General features: G+C 39.0%; 2 protein-coding genes across 2 annotated transcripts; one reads left to right on the top strand and one right to left on the bottom strand.

Annotated features, from left to right (window-relative positions):
* Window positions 1–662: 662 nt before the first annotated feature.
* zmynd19 (zinc finger, MYND-type containing 19) lies at window positions 663–7,466 on the bottom strand. Its single transcript, XM_067483157.1, has 6 exons — window positions 7,189–7,466; window positions 5,601–5,660; window positions 5,401–5,507; window positions 4,391–4,531; window positions 4,001–4,181; window positions 663–3,389 (listed from the first exon to the last, which is right to left on the bottom strand). Exons 1-6 carry the CDS (start codon window positions 7,237–7,239, stop codon window positions 3,246–3,248), a joined length of 684 nt encoding a protein of 227 aa, XP_067339258.1. The 5' UTR covers window positions 7,240–7,466; the 3' UTR covers window positions 663–3,245.
* Window positions 7,467–11,491: 4,025 nt separating this feature from the next.
* On the top strand, window positions 11,492–17,408 carry bspry (B-box and SPRY domain containing). Its single transcript, XM_067483156.1, has 6 exons — window positions 11,492–11,957; window positions 12,428–12,526; window positions 15,547–15,777; window positions 15,954–15,979; window positions 16,060–16,184; window positions 16,596–17,408. Exons 1-6 carry the CDS (start codon window positions 11,601–11,603, stop codon window positions 17,126–17,128), a joined length of 1,371 nt encoding a protein of 456 aa, XP_067339257.1. The 5' UTR covers window positions 11,492–11,600; the 3' UTR covers window positions 17,129–17,408.
* The last annotated feature ends 44 nt before the right edge of the window (window positions 17,409–17,452 follow it).

Genomic DNA, 17,452 nt, shown 5'->3' with positions numbered 1-17,452 from the left:
ACAACCTCTGCCGTAAATCCGAGGGAGCGACAGAGCAACTTTTTGAACATGTTAGTGCTAAAGCAAATATCAAGTTCCCTGCAGGAAGTAGTCTGTTACACATACTGTATGCCCACAATAAAAGTGATTTAGGATGATCTGAGCACTAAACTTTGTAGACACGAGTGGATAAGGCTGACTTAACCCAGCCCCTAACCAATGTTGACCATTGTAATGTCCTAATGTGTAAAGCTTACTATCTTGCTATATGAACAAATAGGTTGATTTGTGGGTGCATTGTCATCAGATTTATCCTTTATTTATTGTTTTATTTTTTATATTATCAAATCTAAGGAAATTGCAACAAAATGTAAATCAAACATTAATTACTTATTTTACGTGCTCATGGGGCCAAATCGTAATATTCATTCCACATTGACATAAAACTGAGAAAGATACAAGTAATTTAAGTAGCTGGGATCAGCAAATGTTCAACACTTTTGCATGAGAAATGACAAAAACAATGATAAATGTTTTGTTTCTATAGCTAATTGCTAAGACAGTTATATTTAGTCAAATACTTTTATCCAAAGCAAGTTACAGGCGAACCTGCAGCACCTTGAATTAGAAGTCTTTGCTGTAGGGATGTTGGTATAAATGAAGTAACCAAAGACCATGCAATCTGTGGACCAACAATTCTATTTTCAACCATTATAGCAAACATTATTGAGCATCATCCACATGGTCCTTTGTTAATAAACAGCTGCTTACAAGTTAACAACTCAGCTTTTTAATACAGATATTTCCTAAAAAGTACCTAAAAAGAAGTAATTTTCTCGTGATTTTAATTTTTATTCCCGTGTTCCTGCTGTGACATGCCAACACGTTTGCCACGAAAAAAGGTCTGTGAACCTGCATGTTAATGAACATTTTCTGTTACAAAGTTAGTAAATGGACTTTGCTTATTTGACTCTTTCCTACCTCAGTAGCGCTGAAGGCTCCTGATGGTGCCTTTCATTCACACATTTAGGCATGAAGCATCCTTTAATTTAAGTCAACATAGTATAAAAACATTGGATTATTGGTATTACCTAACAATATCAGAAGTCAGCTTCAACAAATGAGGTTCCTTCTATTTATTATCATTTTACATTGAAAAACAACTGTCAGTTATCCCCAACTGTACTTTCATTGACATATTGTAGCTCTTTATTTCTAGATGATTGTTTATATTCTTGAAAAACAAAAATATTTCAGACAACCTGTATACTCTGCCCTAATCGCACCAGTCCTTTAAACCATTTATGACAAATATGCTAATATAGGAGACAAATCTTAGTGCAGTGTTGAAAACATGTTCTCACACACACAAAAGAAAATAATCAACAGGTTGCATGTATATGTGAGTTACATGCTTACAAGTGTCTGGACTGAACATTGAGCAGATGTGCATTGCAGGTGATACAAGGAAGGCAGGTGATTCAGGATAAAGCTGACACAGAACAATTTTACTTTGACTACCGCATCCTGGAAAACAAAATTGGGAAATGGTTCATAGTTCATTCAACCACTCCAAAATAAAATGTAAGAGGGAGGTGGAATTCAAGTTTTACACTTCGAGACGTCTCACGTGGAAGATTTTAGTGACAATAACGGTGTGCATTGTTTCCATGGAAAATCTGGAAGGTTAACATTGAGGAGATTTCACATCGGGGCCTTCAAGAAAAGAAAACAAAATCACCATCTAACATGTTTTAAATAAATATAGCTCTATTGATAGAATCTTCTTTAAAAAAAAAAAAAAATCTCATACAAGAAACTGAGCACTACCCATCCCACAAACCCTAACACACATGTGCACAACCCTGCAGATGTAAAAATGCTGAATAAAAACCAGCAAAGTAAAGCAAAACAGATAGGAAGGGGATGGGGGGGGGGGGGGGGGGGGGTGGTCAAACCAGTTGATAAAGAAGTGTGGAACCACAGGAGCATTCTTAGTGATAATTTCTTCAGTTTTCCCATCACTGGAGAACTTTACATCTTCAGAACATTAAATATTTTATAGCCACAAGCAACTATTTATTCTTTTATTAATATACAACCTTTTTGATGAGGTTTATCACAGCACCAACCCACCCGAGGGTTAATGGTTTAACTAGTAACTTCAGGATTTAATAAATGTAATAAATGGACTTACTTTGAATGATTATAACAAGTGTCTTTGAAACAAGTGTCTCCACACTATTTATAAAAAAATAAAAATAAAATAAAATAAAAAAGTAAATAATGTGATGAAAGGTTCTACTTCGAAATATTAAAGCCTTTATTTGGCAGCTACCTTATTACAGAACAAAACAACTTAAACCCACCAATTTATGATTAAAAATGAAATTTAAAATTGTGAATTATTGCCCCTTTAATAAGAGAAGACAAATTAACCCAGTGCCTAACCAATGTTGAACATTTTAATGTCCTTCAGTACATATTGGCAGCACATACACGCACGCGATCAATTTCTCTCTCTCTCTCTCTCACACACACACACACACACACACACACACACACACACACACACACACAAATACTGGTAGTGCGATTCAATCAGTGAACTCTATCCAATGCGTGTTGTTGGCTGCGTTGGGGGAGTACGACAGACATGAAGGCGGTTAAGGTATGGACGACCATAAAGATGGCAGCTGTGTGCACCCGAGAGGTCAGAGAGGGAAACGATACAGTGAAAAGGTCCATGTCCCATTGTACCAGCTGAATGACGGGTACTGTTGCCCCTGGGTCCCTCGTTCGCACAGATGTCACCACACCCAGTAGTTGGGTGGAGGAACAAAAGTGGATGACAACAATTGTCCGTATTAGACTGTGGTCCAAAGAAGTTTGTCCAGTTCATCAACAAGAAACCTTCCCTCCACCCTTACATACAAAATCATAGCAGCAGGTAGAGCTCGAGGGTTTCCCTCCTCGAGAAAAACAAAAAATAAAATACTACCTTTGCCCGTCATCCATATGAAAAGCAAGCTATGGAGATTCACGAGTTCTGGGAAGTGGCAGGTGTCTTTGCTTTATTTTTCTTCCCCTACTCCACATTTCCCCCCGAATCCATCAAACAAGCAAGCAACATTGTCCTCCGTTTGTCCCTTGTCAGCAAATTTCCCTATTTTGCGCTTCATTCTTGACCCCCTCCCCCAAGTCAATCCCTGCCCCCACCCCCCACCCCAATTCTTCCTCATCTCCCGGGTAAGGATGAGGGCAGATCATCGTTCAGGCTCCGATTCAAGGGCAAGCACTCGCTTGCGCTCGCGACACTGCTTCTTGTGGGCAGGCCAGTCCCTCTGCTGGCACTGTGAGCCACAGTAGCGTGCCACCTGGCAGCGACCGCAGATGTTGAACTCCCGCAGCTGTAGAAAGACAAGGGACAAGCTGATCTTTTGCTCTGTGGGAATTTGTCAGATTTTGTACAACAATGTTAAATAACAATTTTTCCAGAAGAATCTACATTTATGGGCATTTTTGCCCATAAAGCTACAATTTACACACTGACTAAAGGAAAAGCATCTCAGTAACACTCCATCAATGAGACATTTATAATAAACTGGAAATATGGAAATCAGCTTGCCTGGACTTTGCCAAATGAAATTTATAAGAGACTGAGTGCATTAAAGTTCAAAGTACTTGATTTTACACACAAGGTGTACAACAGGGGCTGCAGGGGCTCAGTTGGTAGAGTGGCTGCCCACCGCTCTACCAACTGAGCGCCCTGCTCTTCTCGACCACATGTCGAAGTGTCACACTGAGGGGCTATGACGATGCATAGTGGTTGCAGTATATAATGCAATCGGCGGGGGGCTTTCAGCACAAGGTACAGGGAGACTGGTCAGAATTATAACAAATCACAGAGTTCCTTAATAACCTTCTCTGGTGCATGAGACCTGAGACTAGGGCAATGGCTATAACTTTACTGAGCAAAAAGTAAAAGGAGCGGAGGAGGAGTGCCTAATTCAGTACATACCCTCCTCTCAATGAGTGAACAAGGAGGATAATGACACTCATAGTAAGTGCAAGAGCACTCTTCCTCCTCTACCAGCTCTCCATTAGCGTTGTAGTAGCGTGTGCGGCTCAGTTCCAGATACTGCTCCTCCACAGGGTCAGCAGGCACCTGCTGGATGGCCAGCCAGTACAATGACTGCTCTCTAAATAATATTGAAATATAAAATATTAGCAACGTGTTGCACACATGCAATAAATTTATGTGCAAGTTGTAAGAATTATGTTGAAATTTTACAAAATGACAATAATCCAAGCTTTGACTCAAAGGTACATTCACATCACTGCATTTCTCCTCTATTCCATATTTTTTATATATTTAATTCTTCTTCTGCAACACAAGCTGTTGTCTCACCTCTGCTTGCTGGAAATCTCCTCTGGCTTAGCACTCCAGCCCACTGGCACCAATCGCAGGTTGTCTAGCCGGTTGTCCACTGTCACAGAGTTTATGTGGATGACTTGAAAACTGGGGGCAATACCTCCTTTGTGCTTCTCCCTGGGGTAAGGCATAAACCCAGATTATGTGTCAGCCAAGATGTTAGCAGTACAAAATAAATATAGCTCAAAAGATACACATTGTATCGTATTGTAGTTGGTTAGTAATTCTGCACAGCTTTAAGGATGTTGATGCTGCTCACTCACTCACTTCTGTCTTGTTACCTACAGATTCAAAAGTATTTCCAGAGACAAATGTCATGATTCTTGGCTTTGCAGATCTATGAGCTCTGTGAAGGTTGACATGTTTAAAAAGAGCCCTGCTACACTACAGTATGAAGTTGAAGAAGCTACAACATTATGTAAATATTTCGACAGTGCAAGCATCAGCCAGGTGAGAGCGATTTAAAATGATCCCGTGTCCAGTGAATACCAAATTTTTACACATCAGAAAACCTGAATGTCATAATAAGTTAACATTTCTTACTTGTCACATATTGCAAATTCTCTGAAAAGAAAAATAGTTTGTGTGTCTGGCAATGATGAATATGTCAGGAAACAACTGTCTAGGCAGAGCAGAGGATGTTGCTGAGAACATGCTAAACACAGCATACCCCCGGGAACATCATATTTATTCAAAATTTTTAAAAGATTTAAAAGCCTGTTTGTTAAGACAGACAATTGTAAAAAAAACATAAACATTTGGTGCCACTCTGTTCCACCTAAGGTTTCACTGACTGCTGCAAGATCACCTTTAGACAACTTATGTAACAGTTTTGACATTTGAAACAATAATCTTGTGTATCCAGATGTTTCATTAATATATATGAATAAGAAGTATTAATATATAAGAATATTTGCCTAGACAATCTTCTTACCAGATGCTCCAAAAGAGTTTCCCACACCTGATAAAATGAACACACTACTCACCAGAGTAGCTCGTGCAATGGCCTTCCTGCCCAGCGGCCTTTGCCAATGTCGAAAGCGTAAGCAAAAATTTTGGCTCCATTTCCATCAGCATCTACTTCCATGCGTGCCTGAAAATAAAATTATGTATCTGTTTAATATCTGAAAATGGGTAACGTCAGCACTAAATGTTAATTCAGTGAAGTTAAATTCTCGTAATTTACCTCAAAGGCATAGTTTTCCACAAGCGGTATGTCCTGCTCATCAATTAGTGTGTATTTTGTCTGAAATGAGAAAGTTGGGAGAGAATATTTATTTTCAAAAACTTAAAGCCACAACTCTTCTTTCATTCCCTTTTTGCTCAAACAACAAGAAATGAAATAAAATAACCTCTAAATGGTATACAATTAGTGGTTACTTTAATGAACCCCAGTGGTAAATGTTTGCTTTTCCTAACTGAAGAAGACCATCTGTTGCAGGAACCACCTCCTTTTGATTAAGCAATGGCTACTGACAAATTAGTTAACAAAGAACAAATTTCACTGCCTCCTCCTGCAAATGTAATCACAACTACTAATCACTACTTATTGAAATTGGAATTTTTGTAAATGATCACAAATTGAGAAACAAACAACTGAGGGCAAAAATCAAACACTTCGTGGGAATTTGCCCTCTACCTAACTGCTGCTGCACAGATACAAAAGGAATCCCTTTAAGCATCACTTTTTATCAAAAGCAAAATAAGATCGACTCTCAATTTTATCACTGATTTAACTCAAATCATTACCTAGTCCAAATGTCAAGATGCAATGCATTTCTGAAAATACAAGATAGTTGAACCATTTTTTGGCTCTTTAGTGGACCTAGGACAAAATACCAACAGTAGCTCCAGTCAACACGGGAGTCTTTCTCCCCCCCAAATACCAAAAAGGTCGAAACATGCAATGTGACACTTTGTTTCGACTGCCAGACTATTGTGTATCTCCTAACAGGGGTGACATCATGTAAATGACTTGTGTGGCTGCTGCCTGGAGCCCTGCAGCTCTGGCACTCAGCTGATGGACAGCTGACTCGTCACAGCTCAAACTAAACTGCCTGCACAGTTTACACCGAGTGAGTATCGACTGACACCAGCGGCCAGCAGCAATTCATGTCCAACATTCACAGTTAGAAATCTCGCTTTTGTGTTTGCTGGTAATTTCGTAATGTTATGCAAATGATCCTGCATAAAGCTTTCAGAAATTGCAGTAAACTGTCTTGCCAGTGCATTGTCACATCTCACAATAGAGTCAGTTGATGGAGCATGGCAATGGCTCCTCATTAGCAGGCACCCTGTATTCCTAATAACATGGCTAGCGTGGCACTGCTATCTCAACTCTCGACCATTACCAGGATATATCCTCCCTTCGAAAAGATAAACAACCGTTTCCTTAATTCTGCTCTTCTCTGGGTCGGTCCTGACAAAAATCAGACTACATATTTTACCTTCGTGGCGCAATTTCACATTTTAACGTTGGCTAACAGCTAACGTAACCTGCTTCTTGCTAGTTAGCGTTAGCTTCCTAGCGAGACTGGTGGCGGCGGAGTTACAGAAAACCAGACTGGCTCGGCACGGCCGGCTTTTTAAAATTCGCATAAATTGAGCTATAATCGATAAACCCGAGCTACAACTGCATCGTCAAATGCTTGTTAACCATTAAAGCGATTGGCTAGGAGCGGACCATCGCCACTAAAACAGTCTTTTTCAGCGCCTTTTATGATACCCGCGGGCCCTCCCCCGGCCGCACATGGCAGATCTGGGATCCAGCTCACCTTCCCGGCCACACGGCCGAGCCGTACGATACCGAGCTTAAAATCCGACATCAGGAGTTCGCGCGGTGGTGACAGAGAGAGGTGCAGAATCCAACCTAAACGTTACTCTTGTTCAAAACTCGCAGGGGCAGCCTCTCAACCCCGCTGCGATGCCAGCTTGGATTAACTGGTTGGTATTCGCCCTCACTCCAGGTCCGTCCAGCAGCAGCACAGCCTCGGTGACACACCGCTGCTGGCGTAGGAAAGCCAAGCGAGCTGCGGAAGGCAGGACAGGACGAAGCACCAATTTCAGTGTCCAATCAAACTCGACGTTAGGCCTTTACCTCTGGGCTGCCATCAGGCTGTCCAGTAGAAAACGAGTATTTGTAAAGACCGCCCTGTTTCCGTTCTTACGTCACAGCTATCTCGTGACCACTTCCATACTTTTTCGCGCGAAATGTGTTACCAGGGCAGGACTGTTGCCCTTTCTTTAAGTGGTGTTTGACGTCATGTGATAAAACGATTGCTGTGAAATTAGTATCACTTGTGTTCAAGAAATCATTATTCGATAAATACATTCCCATGCATAGGGATGTAATATGAAACATTTTTTTTAGCTGGATTGGCTTTAAATTATGTTTTAAAATCCTTCATTTACATATTATGTCCAGCAAACTTGATATGGCAGTTAAATATCTTGTAAGTCGCTTTAGTGTCTGCTAAATGACTAAATGTAAATGTAAGTATCAGAGGCATATGATATAAAGTACTTGAGAACCATGCACACTTTGCTTGAAGAACATATTTTTTTGCTTGATATTTCTATTTTTAAACTTGTATGGGTATAGATTATTATTTATTTCTTTAAAAGTTTGTTCTCTTCAAATTAGATAACAAACATCAGGGGCTCCATGGTAAGTTCTCATTCGTAAACTGCTCCCAACAACATTTACATGATGATCATTTTAAGAAAGGTATGCACGATAAACTAGAAAAGGTATTTCCACAAAGAAAATTCAGTGTGAATTAATTAGTGCTGAAAAGATTTTCTGAAATAGTTTTTGCTGAAATAGCTAAAAGTCAGCCATAGCCATGTGACGTGATGATGTCATCAATTACGCCATCTAAGCAATAATTTAAAAAAGTATAAAAATCTTTAAAAATATAAAAGATATTTAAAAAGCCACATATAAGCAATAAGGCCCTTGATAAGCTGAACGTTTTGAAGTTTGAACTGTGTTTCTAGGGAAAAGTATGCTGAAACATCAAAAAATGTTCGGAAGACAGAAGTCAGAATGATAATAATACCTAGTAAAAGCATTTTCAAAAAGAAAATGCACTGTGAGTGCTTCAGCACTACAATGATTTACCAAGCTGAAAAAGCTGAACTGTTTTTGCTGAAATACCAAACTTCAAAGCCACTTAGCCTTAAAAACTTCAAAGGCAATTATGTGATGTAATTGATGCTGTCATCATCAATTTTTAAACATATATAATATAAAAGATATGAAGCCATATACAAGCAATATCTAATAATAATGATAATAATAAAGACTACGACATAATTACTGTGAATGTTCCAGCATTCCAACAAGATGAATGGTCATCTATAAACTCAGCTCACTCAGCAGCACCTAAAACATTAAAAGCTGCTTGTTGGAAAAAAAAACCCTAACACAAGGGAGTACTTCCACAATGAAAACATTTTAGGCATCTTAATTAGCTGAGGTGGATTAATTGTGATGGAGCACCCCCTGGAGTTGCAGAGGTGTATTACAGAAACCCTACAGAATATGACAAATAAAACATAAATAAGGTCAGTTAGCTGGACACTAGTATAAAATAAAGAGAAATGCCAAAGATTAGTATGTAGTTGTATATATTTTCTATTGAAGAGATATCCAGCTGAAGTAAAAATTAAAATGCACAATTTCACTCTAGACATAAAGGGTATACATATGCTTTTGTGAACTACATTTCAAAACACATCAGGTAGGAGTAGTGTATTTTAAAGATAATTTTCATTAGTTATTTATCGGTTGCTGTTTTCCTCTTTTTCCAATAAACCTCTCAATGAACGAGAAAGCCAGTGTGATTACATGTTCCAATCAAAAAAAAGTTGACAAACAGGAAATCCTTGTTCATGATCTGAACATGTGTAATATACCTATTGTGTCTGCTTGTTTTACCTGTTACAAACCAGCTTTTTATTTAGGGAACAATTGCAGCCTTGTGCCCCAGCTGTTCTCATTTCAAAATCAAAATGTGTGGAAACCCACCCATAGCTGGTCTTTGTTCTGTCAGTAAGTCCTATCTAGTTACACGCAAGTAGGTGTGTGCTTGGTTGAATTTCCTTGGATCTTTTTACTGTTAAACTTGCCTGTGTCCTAGCAAAAAGGCTTTGATTTAAACTCAGTTTGATATATGAAGGTATTTTATAAAAGGGTGTGTGTATGTTGGATGGGTTACAAACAGGAGGGGGGATGCTTGACAGAGTTCACAGGAAACCACAATAATGTACACTGTAAAACTTTATCTGAAAAAATTCAGAAAACCATTTACCTCACTTTGAAAAGTGAAATAAATCACAAATTTAAAATTAATTGAAGGCTAATAGACTGTTTAAAAGTTAAACTAAATGTAAACTTCTGAGTAAGTTTACTTAACAAATGCAAATAGGATTTCTAAATCTGTAGTTATCATAATGGATTCTTCTAAGTTGAAATATGTTCCAATAGAGTTAAAATTGGAAACCCATTGCCATAAACTTTTCTGTACACTCTCCACCTCAGCAGATTTTCCAGTCTCTTACTTTTCTCAGTTGGAAGAGTTAGTTAATTAAGACTGTAGCTGTTGGAGTAATTTTGAACCAAAGTCAGTGTAAAGACTGAGGTAGCTCCTACTGGTATGGTTAGAGCCTGGGGGAAAAACTGGGGGGTAGACACTGATATTTCACTTATTATAGTGAGCACTTAACAATTCAATATACACCAAAAACAAACAGCAATTTCCATCATTAATGTCCGCTTCAAACTAGAAAAAGAGTCTATGTCTCAAATAATACATAATGGGAATAGTGCTGGTTTTGTTTTTTAAAGTCTTAATCAGTTACAGCACTTCATTTATTAAACTAATGGTTTCATGTTGAAAAAATAGTCAATGGTTCCCTGAGTTCTGTATAATAAGACTGGTTAAGCAATGATAAGCAGTTTTAAGTAACAATTACTGAGATTAGACCAGTGTGATTTTACTAAATACTATACCCCAGAAAGTAAACTTAACATTTGTAAAAATCTAATAAACTTGCTTAGTTGTTTCAATTAGCATTTACAGTGTACATACAGTAGCACCCAATGCTGAAATCTTAGTTCATGAGTAGAGAAGAGGAGAAAAATACTACAAAGCTACAGCAAGCGTGTACACTGGGTCAAACTCAGACATAAACATAAATTAAGTCAAGTCATCACAAAGATTAGGAACAAAAGTACATAAAATTCATATTTTTTGAGTCGTTAATTACAGTAGTTCTACTGTCAAACAGTATTTCTTCATGTGTATTTGATTTCCCTGAATGTTATTCTTTCTGGAATCAAGAGCTTTATCAGAAAGTGGGTGTTGTTCACTCCTGCTAAACAGAGCTGTCTCTGAGGTCTGACTCTGATCCTTGGGCGTATGACAAAACAGATTATTTATCACAGCTATCCAACATGGAAATTACCTATAAATTCTTCCACACTTTTGTCAGTTTCTCATTTTGCCTTTTATTATAACAAAATACAAATTATTTAGAAATGCAAGTTCAAATCTTGTGATTTGGGAAGATTTGCCTATTTTAAAATGTGGTAATGTTGCGGCTAGTTCAAGGCTTCTGGTTGGTGGGTAGTTAAAAGCCATTGTGCCAACTTTGGACAATGATATAATAAAGTTTTACATCGTTTTAAAGTCCCTGGAAAAATGTTGAGTATTTGTATTTGCATAATATTTGTCACTGAAATTGGTGTAGACACAACAGCAGTTGAGTTAGTACTTCCTGGGAGCAACAACTGGGAGCAACTTGGTGTTCAGTGTCTTTCCCAAGGACACTTCGACACGTAGATCGAACCACTGACCCTGTGGTCTGTGGACAACTGGCTTAGGTTTTAACAGAGCAAAACAAGATTAAAACAAACAAGTAAAGAGGAGAAGGAGGACATAAAATAAAAATTAAAAAGATTTTAGTCTCTTACTTGCTTATGATAACATGAGGCTAAAAGGCGGTTATCAGCTGACGCCCAGAACAAATAACTGAAAAACCTGCAGAGCAGAAAGCCTTTCTTTCCTCTGACCTCTTATGTTCGTCTCACTTCCGTGTTCCGCTCACCTGTTACACCTGTATTACTGCGCTGTAGGTAAGCGCGAGCCTAGCTCAGGTGCACCTGTCGCGTCATTGTGCCATGACTGAGGAGCTCACAACGTGCGATTTAACATATCCGTTCTCATCGGGGGACTTGGGGGAGACTTTTAAGACTGCGAAAAACATGGAGATAAATTGTGACCAGCCTATTTTCTCCATGTTGAGCGGCAGCGGGTCGAAGGAGATGGGGGGCGCTGCCACTTCGCCGGCTGCTATCACTGCCAACATCGGGTCCGGCATCTCGTCGGGTGAATGTGAACTTTGTGTGGAGCATGAGTCTGAGATGAACTGGTTCTGTGGCACCGAGCAGAAACTCATCTGCTCTCGCTGCGCCGTCGTGGGCTCCTGTCAGGGACATACTGTGACGCCTCTGGCCACCAGAGTTACCGCAGTCAGGGTGAGTGTGTGGACACTGGAGGCCTGCTGTTTTTTTAATGTAACGACCGAGTTGTAGCATGATAATTGGGATTTTAATACACGTGTTTTATTTACCATGGGTAGGTCCTCATGCAGGAAGGTTACCTCCAACTTATGATTTTATTATTTTACCCCATCTACTTCTTACTACTGTAATTTTTATGTTAAGACAGATTTTGCATGAAAAATATGGAAACGTGGTTTTTCCTGCTCCAGCCAGGTACTGTATTGAGGATGGCACTTGTGCCCATATTTGAGAGTTTAATATAAAATTCTTTTATTCCTTCTTGGGTGTGTCACAGATACCGTGTGATTTACCTTGCCGATGCCTCTGGATGGAATTTGAAAAGACAGGATTTTCTTGTTGGCTCTCCATGCTGATGATGTGGAGATGTATTGCTTATTCTAAAAGTTTCTAGCATGTGTGTATGTGTGTGTCATTTTTGTCAGAACCAATTGGTGGACGTGTGTGAGAAAATGCAGCTGCAGGCACTGAGGATTGAAAAGTTTATCAACCAGACACTGACAGCCAAAGAACAAAAGCTTCAGGTGAGAAACACCTCTGTTCTCCACCCATTCAACCACACATGTATTAAAACTAATTACCAGTACAGTTGGTTTCACAAGTTGTTTTGACATTAGCTGCACCGCCTTTAAAAAAAGTAGCATGTGACAAACTAAATGTGCTGTGTAAACACATGTTGTGTGGGAATACTGTCCCCTGGTCTCTGCATTATAACACACACACGCACGCACACACACACACACACACACAAAGATATGTGTGTGTGTGTGTGTGTGTGTGCGTGCGTGTGTGTGTTTGTTTTTGTATAAAATATGATTCACATATTGAGAACCTGGAACTAGTGATTAAAGAGTATTTTGGTGTAAAATACATAAACTATGGTCTTATCAAAAAGAAGAGATAACTGTAGAAAGACATTATTCCTATTGTAAATTCATGTGAAATTGCATTGATAGTATTTAATAGGACTTTCATCTACAGTATATAGCAGTAGATGCTGTTTCCCTTTAGTCTAAATTCTTTTTCAAGTTAAAAGGTAGTGTAAATGTGTTATTTTCTTTTTAATAATTACAATGGTTCATAGTAATTTATCCGAGATTATTTTCTTGATCTACGTTGCATTATATATGACATGGACAAGAAAGAAAAAAAACACATGTCTTGACCACTAATCAAATATTATGGAGCTATTATTGTAGCTAAATTATTTGTATCACTGTGTGGAGACTTGAGTATCTGTGTCTCAATCTGTACTCAAATTTGTGTGTCTGTATTTGCTGATTCAGTCATTATTCACCACTGTGCTGCACAGGTGAGGTTGCAGAAAAGCTTCGTGTTCACATGAACCTCTCTTAACATAATAGGTCCACAGTGGTCAGAGGTCATGTATGTGTAGTGTTTTTAGGCAGCAGAGCAAATCAGACCTCAAGCAAACAGCAGAACCATTGTAGAATGAAAACAATTACCTGCTGTAAGTAAGAATCCAATCACCACACCTATACGGGTGACTGTAACAATATTAATAAAATTACTTGTCACAGTGGAAACTGTAGTTGTCAAAAACTGGTGAATCCCTCTAACTTTTGATCCATTTGCCTGTGGTCAGAAGTGGGAAATCAGAAGTTTAAAATGCAATTCAGGAACTCTGGTCATCAAGAGCCATTGTGTTTTGTTTCCTAGAGGTGAGAAGTGATAATCACAGGTTCTTGCTTACAACTGAACAAAGCTTTCGTTTGTGGCCTAAACTAAGTGCATAATCACTGGCATCGCTGGTACTTCCTTACCATGTTTACATTTAATTTGAGCTAAAGAAAGCATTTTGGCAGTAGACAGCAGGTCTTTTCCCTTATTTATTTAAGTGCCCTAGAAGGACATAGTGCAATACCCTAACTCATGTATTCAAGTAGTTTACTTAAGATACAGAAATATGAGCTATTTGTCCTTTATTTATTTATTTATTTAGCTATTTCTTTTAATCCTGTTGTGTATCTGATTTAGCACACACAAGAGCCAGCTTCTCAAACATATAATAGGCTTATGAAATATGATGCTTTGTTGAATGAAACAATCAAGTAGAGATGTTGGTTAATTTATTGCCTAGTTAATTAACTGATTAGACTGATATAAAATTGTCACGTTTTCTTGGTAACCATTTAAGTCATACTAAAATACAAAACCTTTCATTGTTTCATCTTCTCAAATATTATGACTTTTTTTCTTTTATAGTTTTAATAACCTTCATTACAAAAACTGTTTCAGTTACATTAAATCAAAAATGCAAAACATTTTCAGCTTTTTCTGTTTTTCTCTCGATATATGATTGTAAATAGAACATCTATTTATGGATATATCCCTATGTGACAAAACAAATGTAATACGTGATGTAAGCAATATTATTTGAGCACTGATATACTGTAAATAACCCTTAAGCTCAGTCATATGTTTAGTTTGTCTGGTGTGAACAGCTAACTCGGGGTAATTGCACAGCATCTCCATGGGTTGAGGTCTGGGCTCTGACTAGGCCACTCCATTTCTGTAGTAGATTTAGTTCAGCGTTTAGGTTTATTGTCCTGCTGCATCACCCAGCTTCTTCTGAGCTTTAGCTTGCAGACAGCCACTCTGACATCATCCTGTAGGATACCGTGTTAACTGTGAATTCATTTTCCCCTCCACAATGGTAAGTGGTCCAGGTCGAGAGGTAGTAAAGCAGCCACAGATCATGATGTTACTTAAACTGTACCTATCTGTTGGGATGATGTCTTTATGTTTATGTGCTGTTCTCTTTTTACACTATTTGTAGTTCTTCACAAACAATTCTACCTTCATTTCATCAGTTCACAAGACATTTTACAACTAGTGCTAAGTATCGAGGTGGTCTTTGTCAAACTTTAGGCATGCTACAGTGTTGTTTTTGGAGAGTGGTATGCTGCCATGGACACCATGCCTGTTTGATGTTTTGCTTATGGTTGATTAATGAACAGAGATGTTAACCAATTCCAAAGAATCCTTCAAGTCTGTAGCTGTTGCCCTTTGGAGTGATCATGGCTGGGCGCCCACTTCTATAGACAGTAGCCACATCACCAAATTGTCTTTATTTATAGATAGTATGTCTCTGGACTGATAAATAGTCTTTGAGATTACTCTGTAACCCATTTCAACTACACATAAATCTTGGAGTTCTGAGACCGAGTTCTGGGAGGCATGGCTCATATAAGGTCATGCTGATTGTGAATAGCACACAGACACTGTTTGAATAGTTTATTTTACTATTAAAATTGGTTTATCCTGTTGAAAAATGACAAATAATCCTGACTTCCAGCCCTACATTTCATATAAAAGCAGTATAACATAAAAAGGATTTCATCTGTAACATTACCAGACAAAAGAGGAAACTGTGTATGTGTATGTATGGGCTTAACTAAATCCCATACATACACATGCACATACACATGAATAAGCTGTTTTTGAACAGCCAAACAGAACAGTTCAAATTAACCCGTTGCCTACAGTCTTCAAATTCTCTTAATAAGCTCTTGTGCTACAGACAGCAGCAAGCAAGGCCAGGGAGCAGGTACTGGCTCAGGTCAACGCAGCACGTGAAGCCTTGGAGGAGGAGGAGCAGCGTCTCTTGGAGGAGATACAGAGAGAGGAGGAGCGGGTGGAGCAGTGCCTCCTTACCCAGAGAGCTCACTGGAGCCAGGCTTTGGCAAGCCTGTCGCAAACACGCTCCCATCTGGTTCACACGCTGACGCACACTCAAGATGCACAGCTAGTGGTGAGAGACTGGGAAATGTGTAGCAGGAAGGGGAAGATCAGCGATGATTGGGGACAAGGTTTCTGAAAAACACAGGGACTTGTGCTCAAATAACAGTGTTATGATACTGATTATAAATTACTCAACTATGTTAATGGCAGACAGAGTAATTTGGTGCTTCCTGTCTTGTTTCTCAGACTAGTGTCCAGGACATAGCTGAAAGGTAATCTTTTGCTACAACCTGCTCATGAATATTTTTTCTGGATCAAATCACAGAGGTAAAATCTCTTGTGTTTGTTGCAGGGTGGAGGAGGCAGAGGGTGTTGGGGAGCCCTGTGACACAGACCAGCTCAACCTGAACCCAGGCTGCAGCGACAGCAAGCTGCTGAGAGGTCTGTGGTCCACTGCAGTACTGCTTGGACCAAAGGGTTAGTAGGTTTTTATTCTGTTTTTTTGTTGAATCAGTCTAGTGCTTAATACACATATTATTACAGTTGTTGATCAGTTATCCAGATTCAGTATCCAGGAGAAGGAAATTATGCCAAAGTGATGAAAGTTCTTATAAAGACAAATTTACATGGGGTTCAAATGTCTGAGACCTCGTCAAAGCAATGTGTTGTTTTTATGTAAACGTGTTAGTAATAACAAGTTTAAAGATTTCGAAACACAAGTTATTCTGACATATAAAATGAATAATTATTAAGCAAAGCATCCAAGCAACATTATTATCATTATTACATTACATTTGTCACCTCTCAACATGCAGCACAGCATGATGTCTGCTTATAGCAATGAGTCAGCCTGGGATATTCAAACCCTAATTTTTCTCGTTTCCACAGCTTATGGATCACCTTATTTAAAGTTTGATGAGCGCACAGTGAGCCATCTCCTATCTCTATCAGATGACTTCTGCACCTTGACCTTCCAAAAAAAAGCCCGTCAATCCCTTCCTTACGACCCAGCGCGATTTGACTGTTGGCCCAATGCACTGGGTTCACTACCTCTGTCCTCGGGCACTCACAACTGGGTGGTGGATGTAGGCCAGAGTGGTGCTTTTAAAGTGGGGTTCTGCTATGCCTCTATGGAGCGCAAAGGCTCTGGGAATGAGGCCCGGCTTGGTCACAACGCTAAGTCCTGGGTGCTGTCTCATTATGATGGGGACTACTCCTTCTGCCACGCAGGGAAGAAGGTTCCCCTGCAGGTAGTGAAGAGACCGCAAAGGATCGGCTTGCTGCTGGATTGGCAGAGTCAGATGCTGCTGTTTTACGAGCCAGACTCCAGTGCTGTGTTGTACTCAGTCACACAACAATTCAGTGCCCCTCTGCTGCTGGCATGTGCCGTGACTGACCGCAGTATCACCATTCTGCACTGACACAGCCCATGCACAAAATTACTGTACCTTAAACATGTGAAGACTTTATCTAATTTAAATATGAGCAGCAGTTAAAGATCTGTGCAATAATGTAAGGTGTAGACACAGCACAATTTTCTATTACTTTATTTGTATTTATTATTTTCTGCCATAGCTGCCAATTATTTTTCATTTTCTGATCACTTAATAGTTTGTCTTTTCTGTGGATCATAGTATACAGTAGTTGTGCTATTTTGACTGACAGTGATTGTATTTTTATAAAGTTGTAATAAATGTGTTCATCTTTCATATTAAGTTTTGATCTTTGTAATGAAGATTTCTCAA

Source organism: Channa argus, chromosome 18 (genome assembly GCF_033026475.1).
Source record: "Channa argus isolate prfri chromosome 18, Channa argus male v1.0, whole genome shotgun sequence".
Lineage (NCBI taxonomy): Eukaryota > Metazoa > Chordata > Actinopteri > Anabantiformes > Channidae > Channa > Channa argus.
Note: the sequence above shows the minus strand (reverse complement) of the source record. Positions and strands in the feature narration are given on the sequence as shown.